General features: G+C 40.2%; 1 protein-coding gene across 3 annotated transcripts in view; it reads right to left on the reverse strand.

Annotated features, from left to right (window-relative positions):
* The window catches only part of MAD1L1 (mitotic arrest deficient 1 like 1), a 352,719-nt gene that overhangs the window by 332,523 nt on the left and 1,184 nt on the right, over window positions 1-19,012 (reverse strand). For all 3 annotated transcript variants that reach the window (XM_053992178.1, XM_053992176.1, XM_053992177.1), the window contains 8 exons: window positions 18,855-19,008; window positions 17,465-17,605; window positions 15,580-15,759; window positions 14,234-14,358; window positions 13,458-13,539; window positions 12,214-12,344; window positions 10,968-11,082; window positions 10,358-10,419 (listed from right to left, as the gene is read on the reverse strand). In XM_053992178.1, the coding sequence (XP_053848153.1) occupies window positions 10,358-10,419; window positions 10,968-11,082; window positions 12,214-12,344; window positions 13,458-13,539; window positions 14,234-14,358; window positions 15,580-15,759; window positions 17,465-17,605; window positions 18,855-19,004 (986 nt within the window). In that variant the 5' untranslated portion in view covers window positions 19,005-19,008. The remainder of the gene's footprint in view (window positions 1-10,357; window positions 10,420-10,967; window positions 11,083-12,213; window positions 12,345-13,457; window positions 13,540-14,233; window positions 14,359-15,579; window positions 15,760-17,464; window positions 17,606-18,854; window positions 19,009-19,012) is intronic.

Below are 19,012 nucleotides of genomic sequence, written 5' to 3' on the forward strand. Positions count from 1 at the left end.
CTTACATAATCACAGCTAGTTCGAGAGAACCTTGAGGCACTTATCACATTAATCTTTTAACTTACTAACATTTCAAGTTCACTGTGCCCTTTAAGAAATGTTTGAAAATATTGTGCTGTGCTTTTGCTGCTTCGACCCACATGAATTTTTCTCTCTCCAACCAATGCATGGACAAAGGTATATTTGCAATAATACTCCCTTTTAAAAAGTAGCTTGTGAGGAAAGAGAATATAACCCAGGTAAAGATAAGCTTTCATCAAAAATATTCACTGGGAAAGCAGTCCCAAGGGAGGACAGATTGGAGCTTCAGGACAAAGCTTACATAACATCTTCACAGGGCACGTAAGCAAGCTTGTCAGAGCAAGAGCACTTTAACAATGTTAAAAAACTAAAGTACTGTAATATTCATACATTTCCAATTTCCTCCTGCCCAAGTTGATGTTGCTATGTTGGCGGTTAGGTACAATTAAAATTGAAAATTAGACCTTTCCTGGCCAATCCAGCACAGAGCTCCTCACTGCACTGATGACAAACCAGAGACAGATGATTAAAGCAGCCCCTTCCCAGCTCCCTGAGAAGCAGGAATCCGTGCTCTAGGCACTGATGAGGTTAAGCACTAACCAGGAGTGAGTCATTCTCAAAACACCATCAAGATAACCTGCACCAAAAACACTCAGAAAAGCTTCTCCAATGATACAAATCATATTTTGGCCTTATCAGCACTGACAGATAAGCTCTTCTTAATAGTTCAGTGCATTTTTCAGCAAACTGCTGCTTATTTCTCAACATGAACAAAGGTCAGCTGCTCTCACACTTTTTGTCCCTGTCCACAGTTTTGTTCTGCATGGGCAGAAAGATGGACACGATCTGCTTTTACTCATTAAACCCCACACCCCCTTCCCCACCTCCATTTTTCAGAACCCTGGTATTAAATAAAGCCTGCAATTCCAAACTAAAATGTACTGTCCCCTCCTTCCTATTCTTGAGTACATCCCCTTGTTTACAGATTGGCACATGCACATGCAAATGAATGTGGGATCTGAAAACAATCTTCTCTAGTTTAGCTCCTGTCTAGTCCTTTGCTACTGTAACTCATCTCTTCCATAACCCTGTGGAGCAGTGATTTGGATACCTTTGACTCCACTGGAAGCTGCATTCAGAACTTTAGTCTTTCTAAAAGTAACAACCTCCTTGTAACTGCATTCATGGCAAGGTTACAGCAATTTGATTTAAATGCCAGTGCAAGTCTTAAGGATAGCTGGTTCCTTTTCTCACCAGAATGGATCCCCCTTCCTTCTCCTCCCTTCTATCCATGAATTTCCTGGCAGCAATTGCATCTCCCACCAGACTCTGCCAGAGGCTGTTCCATTCCACACTCAGTGGAATGGCTCCCAGGCTCCTTCCAGCAGCCACTTTCTGCATCCCCCACTATCTTCCTCCACACTGGGTGACCAGAACTCTGAGAAGCATCTCCCATGCCCCTTGAACACTTTCACTTCCATGGCAATTTTTCTCCTGGTGCATCCCCTGTGTGAGAATGAACAGTCATTTTAACAAGCACACAGCCCTTCTGGTCTTTTCTACGGCATGTGCTACATTTTCCAAAAGAAGTTTGCATTCAACTCCCAATTCCATGGAGCATTGTGCTTTGTTTCATTGAATTTTGTCCCATTTCTGCACTCTAATCCTCAGGGTCATTCACTTCTGCATATCCAGCTTTTGTGTATTTATGAATCCTCTGAACTTGGCATCATTAGCCAAGTTTTATCAGCACACACCAAATTTTTGCACCAAAACCATTAATAGAAATACTAAATAAAGCAGATCCTAAGGCTAATCTTTGAGGAATTCCACTTATCCTTGCATTTTCCTTTCAATAGTACTGAATCTATCCCTGCTTAAACAATTCTTATACATCTTACAATTCTTCTATTAATTTCCATTTTCTCCTCCATGGCTTATACTTTCCCAAGTGGTTCCTCTTTGAGTGAAGTTCAAAGAAATAAGATTTATTGTGATTTATTTGATAAGATAATCAATTCTCTAGTCAAAGAAAGCTGTTACATCAGTGTGGCACAATCCATCTTGGTATTCCTTGATCCAATGAAGAAGGGAGATTCCTTGCCCTGTAGCTAAAGGCCATGCCCAGGAGTACAGGGGAGCAGCACACAAGAGTTTGAATCCTTACTGAAACATTTTGTTTTGCTTCTGTTCAAAAAAGGCCTCTGCATTTAGAGAAGAGCTTTGAAAAAGCCATTGCTATGCTAAAACAAAATCATCCCCAATATGCATGTATGGGATGTGCATTTTTGTTTAAAAGTTTCCCTGCAAAAGCAAAACTTTGGGGGTAAGTGAGGGATAAAGCACTGCACATCTAAGGGAGATGGGAGGCAGGGCACATCAACAGCCCCAGCTTAAAATTTAGAGCTGAAATACTGAAAGATGCTAAAATGGAAAGGTAAAATTAAAACTGAGCTGGAGATTATAGTGGTTATTGGGTTTTTGGAAACGATCAAATGATAGGCTGAATAAAAATCAAGCACAAGTATTTGAGCTGTCTGACAGGAGCAAACCATCCCCTTGCTGATTAGTCTCTGCTATTTAAATGATAATTTCACTTTAAGGCAAACAGGGCTGCCTAATGCAGTGAAAGTGGCTCTTTAGAAGTGTCTGTATTTTGAAAGCTTCTCCTTCACAGCAGAGTGAGCAGCAAAGTTGGAGCCATTTACACATAACATGGGTCACTACATGCTGCAAAGAGCCAAGCAACTTCTACCCAACTGTTTTCCAACAGTGTCAAACAATACTGGCAAGAAATACAGCAGCAGCTCAAAATGGAGTGTCTGGCTGGTGAGCCCCCATGGCAAATGAAACACCTGCTATGGAGCAGACAACAGCAGCACACATTGCTGAATTACTCTGCACACAGTTCTTGGACTCAAACTACTGAAGTTCCTCAAATCATCCTTCACCAAAGATGGACAGTGTGCTAAGCTGTTGCTTAACAGCTTTTTCTGTCTCCACAATGTCAGATCTGTGATCCTGGGAAGACAATCTCTTGAACTGTTCCCAGAGCTTTGAAATGCAAAGCAAGGACAGATATATTTTTGATCTGAGCTTGCTTACTTCTCACTCTGATTATCTGATTATACATTACAGCCTTGCTCTGCCTCAATGTCAGGTGCTCATCTGTTTTATTTTATACTCTTCCTATCTCTCCTTTAGCCTCCAGAGTTATTACTCTGATATATTCAAATGGAAATAAAAGCATTAATGGCAAAGGAGAAAGAATACTAATATTTTTGAACATCAGAGATAAGTACAGCGTTCTTTGGAGAAAATTAGTATCAGATAGGAAAGTCTGGCAGGAAGTTTTGCCCAGCATTTCAGTGAAGAACTGTAAAACACAGACCTACAACACTTAAAGATATCTATGAAATGTGGTTGCTTTATTAAAACTAAGTGGATAAACCCCAAGAGAATGGGAGAAAACTAAACTCTGGTTAAAGCACAGATTTGACATCACACTTCCAAGCATCACATTTAAATGCATTACTGCCAACACCCAAACATGGACTGAAGTCTTCCAAAACTGCATCTGACTGCTCTGAGGCCTGGAGCTTCAGAATTTGAGATTACAAAGGAGCATTTTCTCCTCACAAGGCACAGTAAGTGTTCTGTCATGGAAAGCTAAAACCTAAGGCAGTGTGGAAAGTGAAGAATAATGTACATTTTAAAACAAGAGAACAGAATAATGAAGAACAAAAGAGCTTAGAGCAATACTCCAGCATATGCTGCATGTCACATTCAACAGGTGACAGCTTCCTCCAAGACTTCTCTATGTAAAAATTGGTGGCTTCAGCACATGCACAATTACTGTAAGATAACCACAAGCAGCTTTCTCTTTAAACTTGTACCTCACTCTAAAGCCAAAGATGCCCTTTGGAACTGTTCAGGCACTTCCTCCTCAAGAAGCTGCTAAATGCTGCTGAGGCAGTGCTTTCATCTTTCACACATGCTAAGTCCTACAAATACTGAGCACGTAGCCTTTATTTCTATATAAACACAATGATTACCCTCATCATCCCTTCCACATCCCCTGCCCTGCTCTGGAACAGCATAACTATTTATGCACCAACACAGGAGACCTGATGAGGGAACAGATCAGGAATGGGATTGCTGTTTCCCATTCCAGACTGCTTTTTTTGCTCTGCAAGGACATCTCTTTCAGCTGCAGAGTTCACAGAACCAGAAGGTACCAGGGCAGAACAGAATATTTGAAGACAGACACTGGAGTCAGAAGCCCCAGGTGAGACAGGAATGGCAGAGCTGCTCTAAACTGGGACTAACTCGTCCTGGCAGAACAATGCAAGGGAAATTCACTCAATATTAATCCCCGTGCAGAAGCCAGGAGAAAGCCTTATTCTGAGGGATTTGGGGGAATACTAGCAACCTGCATACATGGGCCCTCTTCAGACAGTGAATTCTTTAGCATTTCTCAAACCTTCACCTTCAGTAGAAGGCAAAAAAATAACAGTAAAATGCAGTACTGCGTCTGTACAGGACAATAGCAGATAATCCATCCATGAGATAAGCTGAGACCTCATAACCATAAAAGTTTCTCTAACAAGCACAGTGCTTTTTGGTTGTTGTTTTGGGTTTTGGCACTCGTCTGTGGTGGTTTTTAATTACTCGTTCCCCCTATGCGTCATTTATTTCCCTACTGGGTACCCTGGGAATTCCTACTGTGAGGAGACAGTTTGTTTTACACTGGGAATCTTGTAAACAGCAGTCATGCAAATTTCAGTCTGTTCACAGATCATAAATTACAACTATTTATGAAAAACTAAGACATAGAACATGAAGCTTCAATATCCTCATACTATGCTAATCCTAATTTTCTCCTCCAATTAAGGACACAATTCTAAAGTTGGGGCCATCAGTGGCCAACCCAGACAAACCAAACTTCTCACCCTCCAACAGAGAAATTAACACTGTAGTTCAGGTCAGTGGTACAGTTACAGGGGGCAGCCAGCACCAAATGCTTTTCATTAGACTGATTTCTTGCTTGGTGACAAAAGACCAGAGGACTACAATAGGCTATCCCATAAAAATATTTGCTCCACTATGGAATGATCATGCCAGAATCATGGCATTACTGGAACCAGCAACAATAACCCCCAGTCTTGTCTTGACTGGCTGCAGTTAATTAAGCATCCAGAGTAACATGAGTAATTCAAATTATTTCAACATGCACTACTTTGTATATCTGTCAACAGATTTTTTTTAAACTAGTAACCACTTACTCATAATGGACATTCAGAGAAAGACAAATTACTATCTTGTGAGAAAGGAAAAGATTATGAGCTTCATTCACTACTGCAAAGATATTCAATGTCTTGGATGGAAGAGAGTGCACAGTAACTAAGCATAGTTAATCAAGATTCAAAAAGGAAAGTAGAGAACTCAAATATTCTCCTTTTTCTTCTATTCACTGAAAAAAAGAGCACTAATCCACCACTAAATGCAGAATCAAGAAATCTGATTCCCCTTTCCCTCTCTCTTCTCCCTTCCCCCAGCTCCAAAAGCAGAATGTGCATAGAAGGACTTCCCGTACTGAGTGTAGCACCTGGGTAATTATGAATTACAACTGTGCAAACCAGTGTACTAAATAGAGATGCTTGCCACTTAATTAAACCCTTTCTTAGAGAGGAAATGCATACACATTCACACTATCTCCTCTCTTAATTGGTCTCAGACACTGCAGGAAGTTAGTCCCCAAGATTTGTCAGCCAGCCAGCCCACAGATGTTTCAGAAAGAAAACCAGGTCAGCATTCCCAGGTTCACTTCTTTGGTTCGAGGCGACAGGTCAGCAGATCAGTGTCTGCTGTCTGCAGCTGGCAGCTCCACCAAGGGAAAATGGTTCCTCAGCACTGGCCCAAATTCCTGCCAGACTGCACTTCCCTTGGCAGGCCTGGCCTGGCCAGCAAGCTCCCCAGACAGCCACAGCAGCTCCAGATCTCACTGCTGCAGCCACCTGCACTCACCCTGGAGGGCTCTGTGGGAACTCCCCAAAGCCAGACTCGGTGAACCCCACGTGTCTCTGGGTCAGCCTCACACCATCAGCACAGGGGGCCAAGACTTGACTGACCCCAGAACCAGAGTGGGAAGTGACTCAGAACAACCAAGCCCCTGACCAGAGTCTCTGAGCTCCACACAAGAGTCCAAGCACACTTCTCTTCTCTCTGATACATCAGCTCCACTTCTAATTTCCACACTGTATTCCATGGCCCTTCAGAAAAGGACAGCTCAGATCCTCACCGTGGAAAAAACTGAAATTATTCTGAAAAGTTGTATGAACAAAATCTTTTGGTTTTTCCTACACATGAACACCAACCAAGCCTGAGCTGACACTACCACTGTCAGGCAACAGAAAGCAGTGCTCCAAAAAGGAAAGACTGACTTAAATAGGCCATGATCAATATATTTGATCACCCATATAAAATAATTCTGCTGTGTATACAAAGCTCTTTGAGCCCAGCAGGTGAATCTGTAAAAACTTTATATTAATTACTTCCATTAAAAAAACATGAAGCAAAATAACAAACAAACAAAACCAAACCCTATATCACACATTACTATTTATTACCTCAAAAAAAGAAAAAAAGCTTGGCCTAAAACTCCTCAGAAGCTGTTGTTTGTGGCCCACCTGGCAGTCTTCACCCACATGTATGACTCTTCAGCCAAAATCCAACATTTCAAAACTTGCATTCTTCTGCCACTTATGGAATAATACAAAGACAAATTCAGCATTAGACCTTGTCAGCTGCTATCAATGGCTATCAGTACCTTCAGTATCTGAGTTACTACCTCAGCTTTAACAAATACCTGATGCACATCTTTTTCCATCACTCAGTACTCCAGGGTATATCTATTTAAGGATGGCAAATCGCTTGCTAAATTCATTAGAGGACAAAAACAATATCAACCAAACACAGACAAACAGCAGCAAAAGAGGCTTATTTAGATTAATAGCTCACAGAACAAGCACCCTCATTTTTTACTTTGGCATCCTCTACATGCTGCAGAAGGGAAATGCAGAACAATAACAGTGCTGCTCTGAGAATGCAATTCTAAAGCTTGGGGTGGAGAGAAAAGAACCAGGCTGTGAAGAACTCCTATTAAACAAGACAAAATTAAGAATGTGTGGTGTAAATATGAAGTTTACAAAGTCAGCTAGAAAAAAACTGTTTCATATTCCATCAGAGAAATCTGCACAAACCTTTTTCATACCAAGGTACAGCCCGGAGTACTGGGCAAGGGGACGGTGACTGCATGCAGGCAGCATGAAAGAGTTTAAAAGCTCTGCCGGCAGCAATTACGAGTTTTCCTGAGAGCAGCTGCCCCTTCCCAAGGCTGATGGATTCACACCGGGCTGAATCCCAGGCTGGAGCGATCCTGTTCCTTCTCCTGCAGGAGAGCGGGCGCCATCTCGTGGGAGTTCTGAGCTTTGTCACCCAAAAAAAGCTGCTGCTGTCACCCAAAACCTCCCCCAAGTATTTTTCTGATAAAATAGATTAACTGTTTAATGGCAGTAGAGGAACTGCCTGGAAAAAGTCTCTAAGCTAATAGCCCAATGCTGAAAAAACAACCGAGTGTGTCACGATTAACATGGTTTGTCAGTGAAGATGGTCAACAACTCAATTACTCAAATACTGGATTTTGGAGAGATAGAAACTACATCAGCACATCCTGGAGAGACAGAGTACAAGAAGCTTGTTTTCTCAACACAACCCTTTCCTAATAACAGTCCTAAAAAAGCCATGCATAAATATCCTTCTATAGGACAGTGCACTCCAAAATAAATAAGGCTTTCTACTCACAGAGCAAGAACATTTTGTGGTTTTTTCCCTTTACAGCTGAAACCAATTCTACAGCAGAAATATCAAGTCAGAGGAACACATGACAAATGTATGAAAATCCCTGGCAGCATAACAGTTACACACAAAAAGGACCTAAATTCACAATAAAAAACAGAGCCAAGTATACTGCAAGGTAAGCAGTAAGAAGCTCAAGAAATCCAAAGGACATATAATAGAACACAAGAAATATGACACAGATTTAGAATGTGTACACATGAACCCTATATAGCACATATGATGAGTCCTATTTTATTATCTAGGTACAGCACAGGGATATTTTGCTATAGAGCTACAACTGTCTTTGTTTCTACTGTTCATGAAAAGAGAGAAAGCCCAGGAGCTTACAAGTGGAATCCAGAACGAGCAAACAAAAGATTAGCCAGAGTCAACTGTTAATGAACTTGTTTTCCCCCAACAAGGTGAAGCATTATAAACACTCTTCCATTGTCACCAAAAAGAGACCCATACTAAAAACAGTTGGATTACCACCACACTCGTGAAAGCTGTACCTCCTTCCCAAGTATTATTACATAAAATTACACTGCAAGGGCTGATCATAAGCCAATCTGACAAAAAGCCTGCTGGGAGCAGGCAATCAGTGAACAGAAACCACTGAGAGCAGACACTGAACAAGCCCTGTGGAAGTGCTGGAGGAAATAAAAAATCATCCTCTCCTAAAACTCCGCACGCTGCATGCACTTCCCTTACATCCTCTGTACCAATGAAGAACCTGATAAGAAAAGATGAGAAATCCTAATTTATTCCCTTTTCCCTTTCTTATCTAGTTATTAGCAAACAGAACATTCCTCTGACCCTTTGGGACAATCAGCCAACTTGTTCCTGTTTCTTTTCTACTATGAGCTGGGCAATTAACTCTTCTCAAACTTTCACCAACAGCATTCTCCAGGATCCAACCAGAACAATGATCTCTCACCATCTTCATCACCCTCACCAAAACTTAATGTAATTCATGCTGTAAGAAGTCTGAGCAAGAAAAGAAAAAGAACAATAAGAGAGGGAGGGGGAAATCATCCAGTCCCACTTGCTCCAATTGCATGAAAAGATGATCTTTCTCAAGAGCAATTCCCCTTTCTGTAGAAGGTGCCATTAATAGCACTAAACAATATGGCCCAATCACAAAACTAGCACTTCACAGTGAATATTCTGATTTTAAATGAAGGAGTTATTAGACTTCAACAGGCAGAATCACTTGGCTCCATTTCTCTCCCGCTGTGAAATTACCTCGTTAAACCTTTAACAGCTTGAGGTAAGTAAAAAGCTTTTACTCCAAAAGGTTTTGTGAAAAGGATTCCTACAATTTCTGTCCATACCTTACCATAGGAGACTCAGCATAATTCCATCTTCATCTAAATGTATGCAGGAGAGAACCTCAAGCATGCTACCTACCAGCAAGCATCTGGAAAAGGTTTGTTATCCTCATTAAACAAAAAACATTGAGAAAATTAAGGGAGATTTCCCAAGTTGGAACACAAGTATCTTTTACATGAAGCAGTGATGTGTCCAAACCGTATGTTCATTTCCAAACAATCCCAGCAGTGTGCAGACACCGCTCTGTGGCTGGGTGTGTGGAATGAATGGAATGGAGAAACAACTGGCAAGATGAGGTTCTGCTGCTCATGTTTTAGCTTGACCCAGTGTGAAAGGTGATCAGTGCTCAAATTGTTTACAAAGAAGCATCATCTTTTCTCATGTAATAACACTGTAAATATTTAGAGAAAATAAAACAGTGTTGAAACATGGCACACCAAAGATTCATATATAAACAGAACAACTTCTGCAGCAAAATAGAATGATCAAAAAATCCACTATTTCCAGCTTCTTTTTATACCACATACACAGTGACCTTAAAAAATCTGGTTCACTGCTCCAGATGTCAGGAAGAGCTGTTGAGTACCAGCACACAGACCAGCTGGTGTTACAAACACAACTGGGGAGCGGCTTTGACAAAATAACTAAAATAACATTTCTTCAGCTGCTTTAAGGAAAGAAAGTCACAACATGATCTAGCAGCTAATTTTGATATCCAGATTTCAAAGGAAATATGTTTACAACAGTTTGCCACAAGTAGCACACAATCTCTTCTCTGGACATATAAAATTCTTAGAAATTCACGTATTAAGCAAGTGGAATCTCTAACTAAACAAAAATGCAGCTATGCACAAAAAGTTTCAAAAATTCCAAACTGATCCCCCACCTCAAAGACATTACTCAAGGTGACTTGGTGAAAAACATTTCTTAGTTCCCAAAGTTACTTTTAAAATTGTGTTATCTTCTCATATATGACAAAATGTACTAGAAAAGGTTCCACATGAAGAAGGGACAGAAAGAAAGCATGACCAACACACTTAAGACGTCAGTCAGAAGAGGAAAGGGCTTAAAAGTCTTACTTGCCTCCAGAGCTGTGAGCACATACCTGATATTTAAGCCAGTGCTCTGATCCAGTTTCTCCCAGCTTTGTAATTTTCCCAGAAGTTTCTAAAGTGAAGATTAAAAGTAGAGTTAGACATAGACACATGTTGTAACAGCTCACCAGAGCTGTTAGAAAAAAAAACAGAGTTTTCTTATAATCCTCCATGCAAAGTCAGTGTCATTCCTTCTCCTGCTGTGGATTTCCTGATATTATCCAGCATTTTTGGTTTGTCATTCTGCAGCCCTGGATACCAAGGCTCTTCACACACCTGTCCATCACCACCACATCTGGACAGAGCTTGATGCCAGAAAAAGCCTTTCCAAAAGAAAGGTAAAAGAGAAACATCAAGGCTAAAATAGACACAATGATGAGACTATTCTGTACACAAAATCTCCAGCTGAACAGTAAATATCCCTTTTGCCTTTTATACCTTCCTTGGCATAATAACCCCCCTCATGCTGACTTTCCAGTTTGGGAATGTCTGCTTCGAGTCCATTAGTTAAAGGAGGTATCATATCTTAAGTAACACAATACAGGAAGAGCCTAAAAGTCGGGACAGGCAATAGAGGAAACTCCTGTTCTGCTCATCCACCAGATGTTCCCAGCTCCTCACCTCATTTTCCAATTCCACAGTCACTAGCTGTGCTTGGACTTTCTCATAGCGTTCCAGCTTCCTTTGGAGACCTTCCACTTCCTCTTTAAGCAAGCCATTGTTTTCTTTCATTTCCCTGTGATGAAGAGAGACAATTACTACAGGTTCATGCAATTCAATTCCTGTTCACAAACTTTCAGATATACAGGAATCCCATGGGAATCATGACATTCAACTGACTCACTTCTATAACCTTCACAGCAAAGCCACTGCTACCAAAAAAATAGTTTTATTAAAATTTTTTTCCTACTCTAAATACCATCCTAATTATGCTCAAACGAGCTGAAGCTTTGTGTCTGCTTTACTATTTGTCAAAACAAGGGTAATGAAAGACTCCAAACTCTGCTTTTCAGTCTGGCTGGAACACAGCAAGCAGAACAGACCTGGGGTTTGGAGCACTGCTTGGTTTTTCCTCTATAGAGGTGTACAAGGGTGAAATAAAACTGTATAAAAACAAATTACCTTTAATCTGTTGGTATGTTCCAATGTAGAAAAACAAGCATGAGAAAAAATTCCAAGACAAACAATTTCAAATTATAATGAAATAATTACAAGACCAAAACCTAGGAAAATTACTTAATTAAAAAAAAAAAAAAAGCTGTCAAGATGACTCATGTAATTTTACAAAAACACAAACAACAACAAAAAACACCCAACACTTTAAGGCAATTTATTTCACATTACATTTAATTTAATTTTTCAAACTGATTGTCACTTTGACAATCCAGAAAGCCTACTCTACCCAATGGCTGTATCAGAGTGCTTTATAAATTTAAACCAGACACTTTCTAAACACTATGCTGGAACAACAGGCCTTTAAAACAGTGGTAACAATAGCTAAGCAAAACCAGTTCTTAGAGAAATGTTCAGCTGCCTCTTCTCCCTACAGGAAATTCTTTCCCCAAGCTGTATGGAGTTGATCACTACCTTTAAACATTGAGTTTTGATCTAACAGTCCAAAATCACCACCCAGGACACTGAATGCACATTCTGTGAGGTTCCTGTGTTCAAAAAGATTCCTCAGATCTTGTCAGTTCCTCTCATCTAGTAAGCACCACGACACTGCTCAATTCATAAGCAGTATTTCTATGAAATACTTCCTTCTGAGCTTTCCCATGTGGAAACCCTAAAGAGGGATGTGAAGTGCAGACAGTGCAGCTGTAGCATGTATAGAACACAACCCTCAACACCTGAACCCTTCCTTCACCTGAAGTAGGCATTTTCCTCCCTGAGCTGGCGCAATTCACGCTCCATTTTTGGGAAACGAGACAGTTCTGCCTTCATGTTCTTGACAATTACAGCATCATGTTCCTGCTGGGACAACTTCTGCTCCAAATCCTGGAAAACATGGGATGAGAACAGGACAGCAATGAGTAAGTTGCAATTTGTAAGAGCTATTTCTGCATTGCACTTTTTAAGCTCAAACCAAGGACAGGAATGAAGTTGGAAAGGAACTCAGGAGGTCATGTTTTCCAATCCATGCTCAAAGCAGGGATGAATCTTGTTTCACTTTTAATACCTGGGCTGGTCTCTTCTCTCTACACTTGCTTAATCCAAGTTCATAACAAAAAACCCTCAGTTACTCATTAAAATGATCCTCTTCTATCAACTGAACCAAATCTGTGATTTTCTTGTCCTCTATCCCTCCTCCAATGAAATGCAGAGGAAAGCAAGAATTAGGTACAGGAAAACACAAATGTGCATTTCAACGTTATGGTAAATGTTGGGGAGTTTGCCACTAAAAAACTGAATTATTTAGGGCTGTGTTGCAGACTTAGATCCTGTTTTCCATCTTTTCATTTCAATGGAGAAAGTCTCCTCTTGCTGGCAATCAGGTTGGTTTCACAGCAAGGCAGTGCCACTGTCAGCACTGCTCAAATCAAAGTAACTCTCCATGTCTGCCTCTGCCAGGAAGACAAGACAAAAAGTTACATTCCCACCAACCTATGTGCTCATTTGGAAGCACAAAAAGCATCTCCATACTGATGTTTAAGATAATGTAGTTTTGAAAGCTATACAAGTAATTGCACTTTCTAAACACAACTGCAGAGGAAGGATTTTCTGGGAAGCAGAAAATAACTGTAGCTGCTGGGCTCATCACACCCCATTTGAAAAAGATCACTCTAGAAGCAGTCTTTTGCAGAGCAAATTGGCAAAAGACCAAAAAAAGCATTCCTACAGAGCACTGCTTAAGGATATAAATCACCTTTCTATAGAGAAAGCATGCTTTTTTCAATCAATTGATACAACAAAGGCCAAGTGTCATGTTACAGCTAATTGTAGATAGCCTGGTCAACCCAAGCTCAACTCTTGCTAGCAACCAACTCAGGTACTTATATGACAAACTAACCTTTTACTTCTGCAATAGCCAATTTTTTAAAAAGCAGCATTCTGTTCTTCCACTGAAGGAATTAAAATCTAAAGCTTTATATAGGTCACAAAGTTTCTTACCTTAATCTTCTGTTCATATTCCGTCAGTAAGGACTGGCTTGCTTGCAGTGTCTGGATTTGCTGACTTGCCTCCTGCCATTTCCTGTCAGATGAAGACACAAGAAGCACTTGAGCACCCAGAATTCAGGTACCACAAACAACCCACCTTCAGAAGTCTCTGACCAACAGAGTCAAATAGCACTAACAAGGTAAATGTTACTCTTGTATAGCATTTGCTCTTTCAGTCTCACACTCATATCAGCTCCCTCTTATTCAGAGACAAAAATATCCATTCATTTCAATAAAAAGAAGCATATTGAGAAAAATACAAAAAAATCAAGCCCTTAACTCTGAGAACAACAAATATATACTCAGAGTAAACAAAATTTCACAAATTAGAAATTGAAGAGCTGAAGTTAGCAAGCAAGGAAAAACACACTCGTAACTTTCAATTACCCCTCCACTATGATTTAAGGTTTCATATTTTTGATCTGTTCAGTCCATAAAGTTCAGATCAGCCTTTCCCACCCACATCCCTTCTGTTAACTCTCCACCAGGAACACGAAATATCAATGAGATTTAAAGCTCAAGTTTGTGTTTTTTTTCCTCAAGGTACAATTAATGTTGCACCTCAGAGCTGGTTTCAAACAACAGTTATAACCTGCACACCCAGATCAAAGAACCCCTTTGAAGAGCAGAAATCAAACACCATTGAAAGTTTTCTGAGTGATGACAGCTGCACAAGACTGAAGTTCTGTTTGCCTTTTTCTCCCTACAGTCATTCATCCCTTGCTTACTTTTTTTCAACATCCAGCTGCTCCATCAGTTCCTGCTTCTGAGAGTCTTGGCTTGTCATCTGCATCTCTTGGTTCATTATATTCCATTGCAGCTCTGATATTTTCCCTTTTAATACAGTGATTGTCTGAATTAATGGGAAAAAAAAAAAAAAAAAGCATAAACACACAAGGCTGTGACTTTCCAAGCTGGATATTATGGACGGTGATAGAAATAATTTCCAACTAAAAAGTATTAACACAATCTTAGAAATAATCCCACACTCCTGCAAACCTTCAGACCTGTAAACCTACCTCAAATAAAGAGAAAATAATTTTGCACTTTCACTTGCCATCCAAATTGTCATTTACATTATCTCTTAAATGAGTGACCTCAAACTGGCATGAAAAACATCAAACTTTAAAGTTAGGTGATATTTTTTTTCTAAATATATTAACTCTAAAGAAAAGCTCACAGGTTTGTTTCAATAGCCATTACTCAGCTCCCTGTAACAGAGAAAAAGAGAAATATCTCAAAACATTACATATGTAGTGTGTCTTCCAGACAGAGAGACAGGTAGAGTGCTCATCTTGATACTGATAAGAATAAAAGAACACAGACACAGAACTGCAGCACACATCTTTTAGGTGGGTTTAGTTTCTCTAATGTACCATCACTCTTCCCCTGGTTTTAATCACTGATAACTGGAATATTAAATCTATTTACCTGTTTTATCACATTGCTACATTTCCAGTGGCACCTAGGCAGGAGCAGGGCTTAAGGAGTTAGTGATTGATGATCAACAACTGCTACAGGAAAGTTACAAATTAAACAGCTGAACTTAACTATAATGATATCTGAGAAGGCTGAGGGTTGAGAAGATGGTCTGGGCATCCAAATATACTGAAACTGTTACCCAGGTATTCATTCTGCAGTAGAATGCACAGGCATTTAAGACACTTCAGGAAGACACACTTGGCTCATATTGTTGCTCTCATCCACTCTACCGTTCTCTTGACTTCCCTGAATGCTTTCCTATATTATCTCCTCCATCACTGTCCCTTTCTTCACACTTCTGATCCCAGATGCTGGATGTTGCACCTCACATTTTTTTTCTCCTTCTCCATATCATCTTGTCTAAGAAATCTCTTCTCCTTCTGACCTGCTCACTTGCATCTGGGCTTGATTTGATTCTAAACTTTGACAGAAAAGACACACACCACGAGGGTTTATTCATTTCCAGGTGATGAACAGAATGTTCCAGTTATTTTGTTTAAGGGTTTTTTTAATCAAAAAGGGCATTTTCAAGTCACAAGAACTGCAAAGTCACCTGGAGCTATGGATGGATTAAAAATTACTCTGTTCTTACTTCATTAGCTTCGGCTAATTTGTTCTCCTTCTCTTGCAGCTTCTTACTCATTGTCTCCATGCTCTTCTTGTAAGATTTGTTCGTCTCCATTTGTTCTTTCAGTTTATTTTCAGCCTCTGTTTCCCTTTCCTGGTACTGCTTTATGCGCGTGAGCAGCTCCTGGTTACGGTCAGCCTCTCGCTGGCCAAGGGAAAAAACACAGAGACTTCAGAAGAAAGCAGCAGAAAGGTGAAGCCATTTTTCCTTCTTTTGTCCTCATTTCTTATTACTATGATCACCAATGGTAATTGCTTCATCATGAAGCAAAGTTACTCAGACCACAGCTTTAACCTAGCAAAGACAAAAATTTATCAGCAGTAACTCAATAGAATTACCCAAGGAATTACCCAGGGAAATGGAGCTGGAAAATTAAGAGACCACTTCTTCCAAATCTTTTACACTAAGACATGAATATGACAATACAGATGTGGCTTCATAGACTCCATTGCACACTCTCCAGCAGATTAAAGATGAAAACATTCAATCTCCAATTTAAAGCTGACCCATAAACAGAAAATTGACTTTCAGAAACTCAGACCTCAACAGCTGGGTTAATAAGACCAACTTCCCTCTACAACTTCTGAAATTAAGGCCATTTAAAAGAAAATATTATCAACTAATACAATAAATATTCTTGCAGTCTGACAACCTTTCATATAACATTTCAGTTTACTCCTACCACAAATTGATCAATACTTATTGAAAAAAATGCATAGCAAATTGCTTTGCTAATCAAAGCAACTGGAGACATGGATTTGCATAGTAAGCAAGGATTATGCAAAGCAATGTGAGGTTCCTAAAACCTTTATCCACATGACTCAGAAAAACACAGAATCTGAGCAGGGTAATTACCACAGTGCTGGATTAATGCTGCTCCCTTTTTTTGTACCAGTACTTCAAGGGTTTCTGTGACTGACTCAGCTACATTCCAGTTTGCACTCTTCCTGGCCTAATCCCACATCACCTTACTTCAGAGGAAGAAGGAATTTAGTCACTGACTCCCTATTTCACAACCACACATTAAATCTGTCACCCTCATAAAATACAACAAAACATACTTATTATTTTTTACTGATTTCTTTTTTAATAATCACCCACATAGAAGACTTTTATTATGCTACAAAAGCCACTGATCCACAGCTTATTCAGTAACATCGTTAAGCAAACATATGTGGGCAGAAAAGCAGAACCCAATAAAAGCTATTAGGCCCTGAGTGAGGCTCACTGTTTTATCAGTGCAGGCTCTCTTGCGTGACACTGCGTGGCTGGAACTGCTGCCATTCCAATTAATTACAGTCACACAAACCAAATGCCTGCAATTGTGCCAGCAGAAGTTTAAACCCTCTAGGAGAAAAATTATTGAATACTTCTGGGAGAAACATATAACAAATCCCTTTTGTTACTGCCACCCATGACAACTTCAGTGCTAAGCTAACAGAATCCAGTGATCAGATCTGTGAACCTAACGAGGCTTCAAGTTCACACTCTTGTGCACATTAGCCAGTTAGTGCAGTGCACTGAGAGGGGACCTGCAGAGCAGTTCTGTAGATGGGTTGGTGCTGGCAACTTGACACCCACACCTGCAGTAAATGCAAATGCAGTAAATGCATTCCAGAGTCACTGAAGTCCTGCTCTGAAGAGTGTCCATTAGCAGCTGGAGAACATCAGGCTTGCTCCTGGAGTGCTCCTTTCAGCTTTGTTTCACTCCAAAGAGTAACTATACACATTCTGAGACAGACCACTGCAAACCAAAGCACATCCCTGACCCAAACCACTGATGTAAATGCTCTCCATGTGTTCTGGCTTAGGCCAATGCTCCCAAGCCATGAGCAGACATCCCACTCACCTCATAGTTCCTGGCATTGGTATTAGCTGCCTTCTCCAGCTCGATGCGAGCTCGTTTGTGGCTCAGCTCCATCTGCATCTTCTCCCGTTCCACCTGCAGCAGCTGGGATTTGGAGTGGATCTGCCCAGCTTGTTCCTCCAGCTGGCCAGTTCATGTGTGAAAAGGGACATTGCACACCATTAACAGCACAACAGTATCATCATGCCCTGTACTGCTCAGCTGACACTACATTGCCATTTTACAAACTATCACATTTGTGGCACCTCTCACAGCAGCTGTAGATGGGGAAACAAAGAGTTCAACATCACGCTCAGGAACCCACATCAAACCAAGGTGAATTGGAAAGAAACTAATTCCTGGTTCTTAAGTCAGAATTTCTCAGTCTCTAGATGTAGTCTGACAAAATCTATTTCTCTATCTAAAAAGCTAATTATGAACTCCCCAAGCCTAAGAAGCACAGATCACATCACGCTCCCAATAAAAGTAACTGCTGAACAAAATAACACATTTTTCCATGACCTCTGCAACATTACACTTCATTTTTTCACTCAAATTACCTGAGAGCACAGACAATACTAACAGAATTGCTCACATCCTGGTGATCTACATCCAACACACAGCCAATGGAGACTCTAACCAGAGAGAGACTCCTGCAACTACTGCTGCCACCAGAGATGTAGCACAGACAGAAAAAGCTTAAATTTTTGCCAGCATTTCAAATGCAAAGCAGATTTACATTAAAAAGAAGCAAACTTATTTTTTACTTAGAGGCTGAAATATAAATTATATTAAGATACAGAATAGAGAAACTTCATTCCAGCCTAATAAATAGTCCCTGGGATCTAAGATTGTCAATTTACTTTATGCTTTATGAGCCTGAAGCAGCTAACAGAAAAAAAAAGTAAATAACTCAGGTGGATAAGAAAGCACAACTGGTTTGCATATCAAAGCCACAGCTCAATGCAAGTCTCCTGAATGTGTCCAGGCAAAGAAGCTTTAAATCCTGAAAAAAGGTAACAAAGTGTCTTACTAGAAAAAACGTTAAGATATAAAGGTCCTTTGTTCAGCAAAATAAAAACAACTCACAATTTAATTTCCTGAGCTGGTACATAGATATAACTAGCAGGGAATAAATTCAAAGGACCTTTCTTAAACTTTTACAAAACAGAAATAAATCTGTCTGACACTATTAAAAAAAAATAAATATATTCTGGAAAAGATTCCAGAATGGTGACAGCAAGCTTCCTTTATTTGTTTGCGTCAATTTCAGAACGTCAGTTTCAGAACGAACAGTCAGAACTGAATGAAATTCCTAACTCCTGGAATCAAAAGGAGCACATGACCACACTGAAGTGATACTGCAGGAATCACCAAGATGAGGACTCCTCACCTGCATCCTCTGCTGGTACTGCATCTGTAAGGAGCTTTGAGAAGATCCAGGCGTAGCCAGCCCAGACACTCCCTCCATTCGCTGTGAAATGAAGTTGTTGAGGGATCTCAGGGTGGAGAAGACAGTGGTATTATTTTCCAAGTCCTCCATGGCTCTGG

This window comes from Vidua macroura, chromosome 16 (genome assembly GCF_024509145.1).
Source record: "Vidua macroura isolate BioBank_ID:100142 chromosome 16, ASM2450914v1, whole genome shotgun sequence".
In the NCBI taxonomy this organism is placed as follows: domain Eukaryota; kingdom Metazoa; phylum Chordata; class Aves; order Passeriformes; family Viduidae; genus Vidua; species Vidua macroura.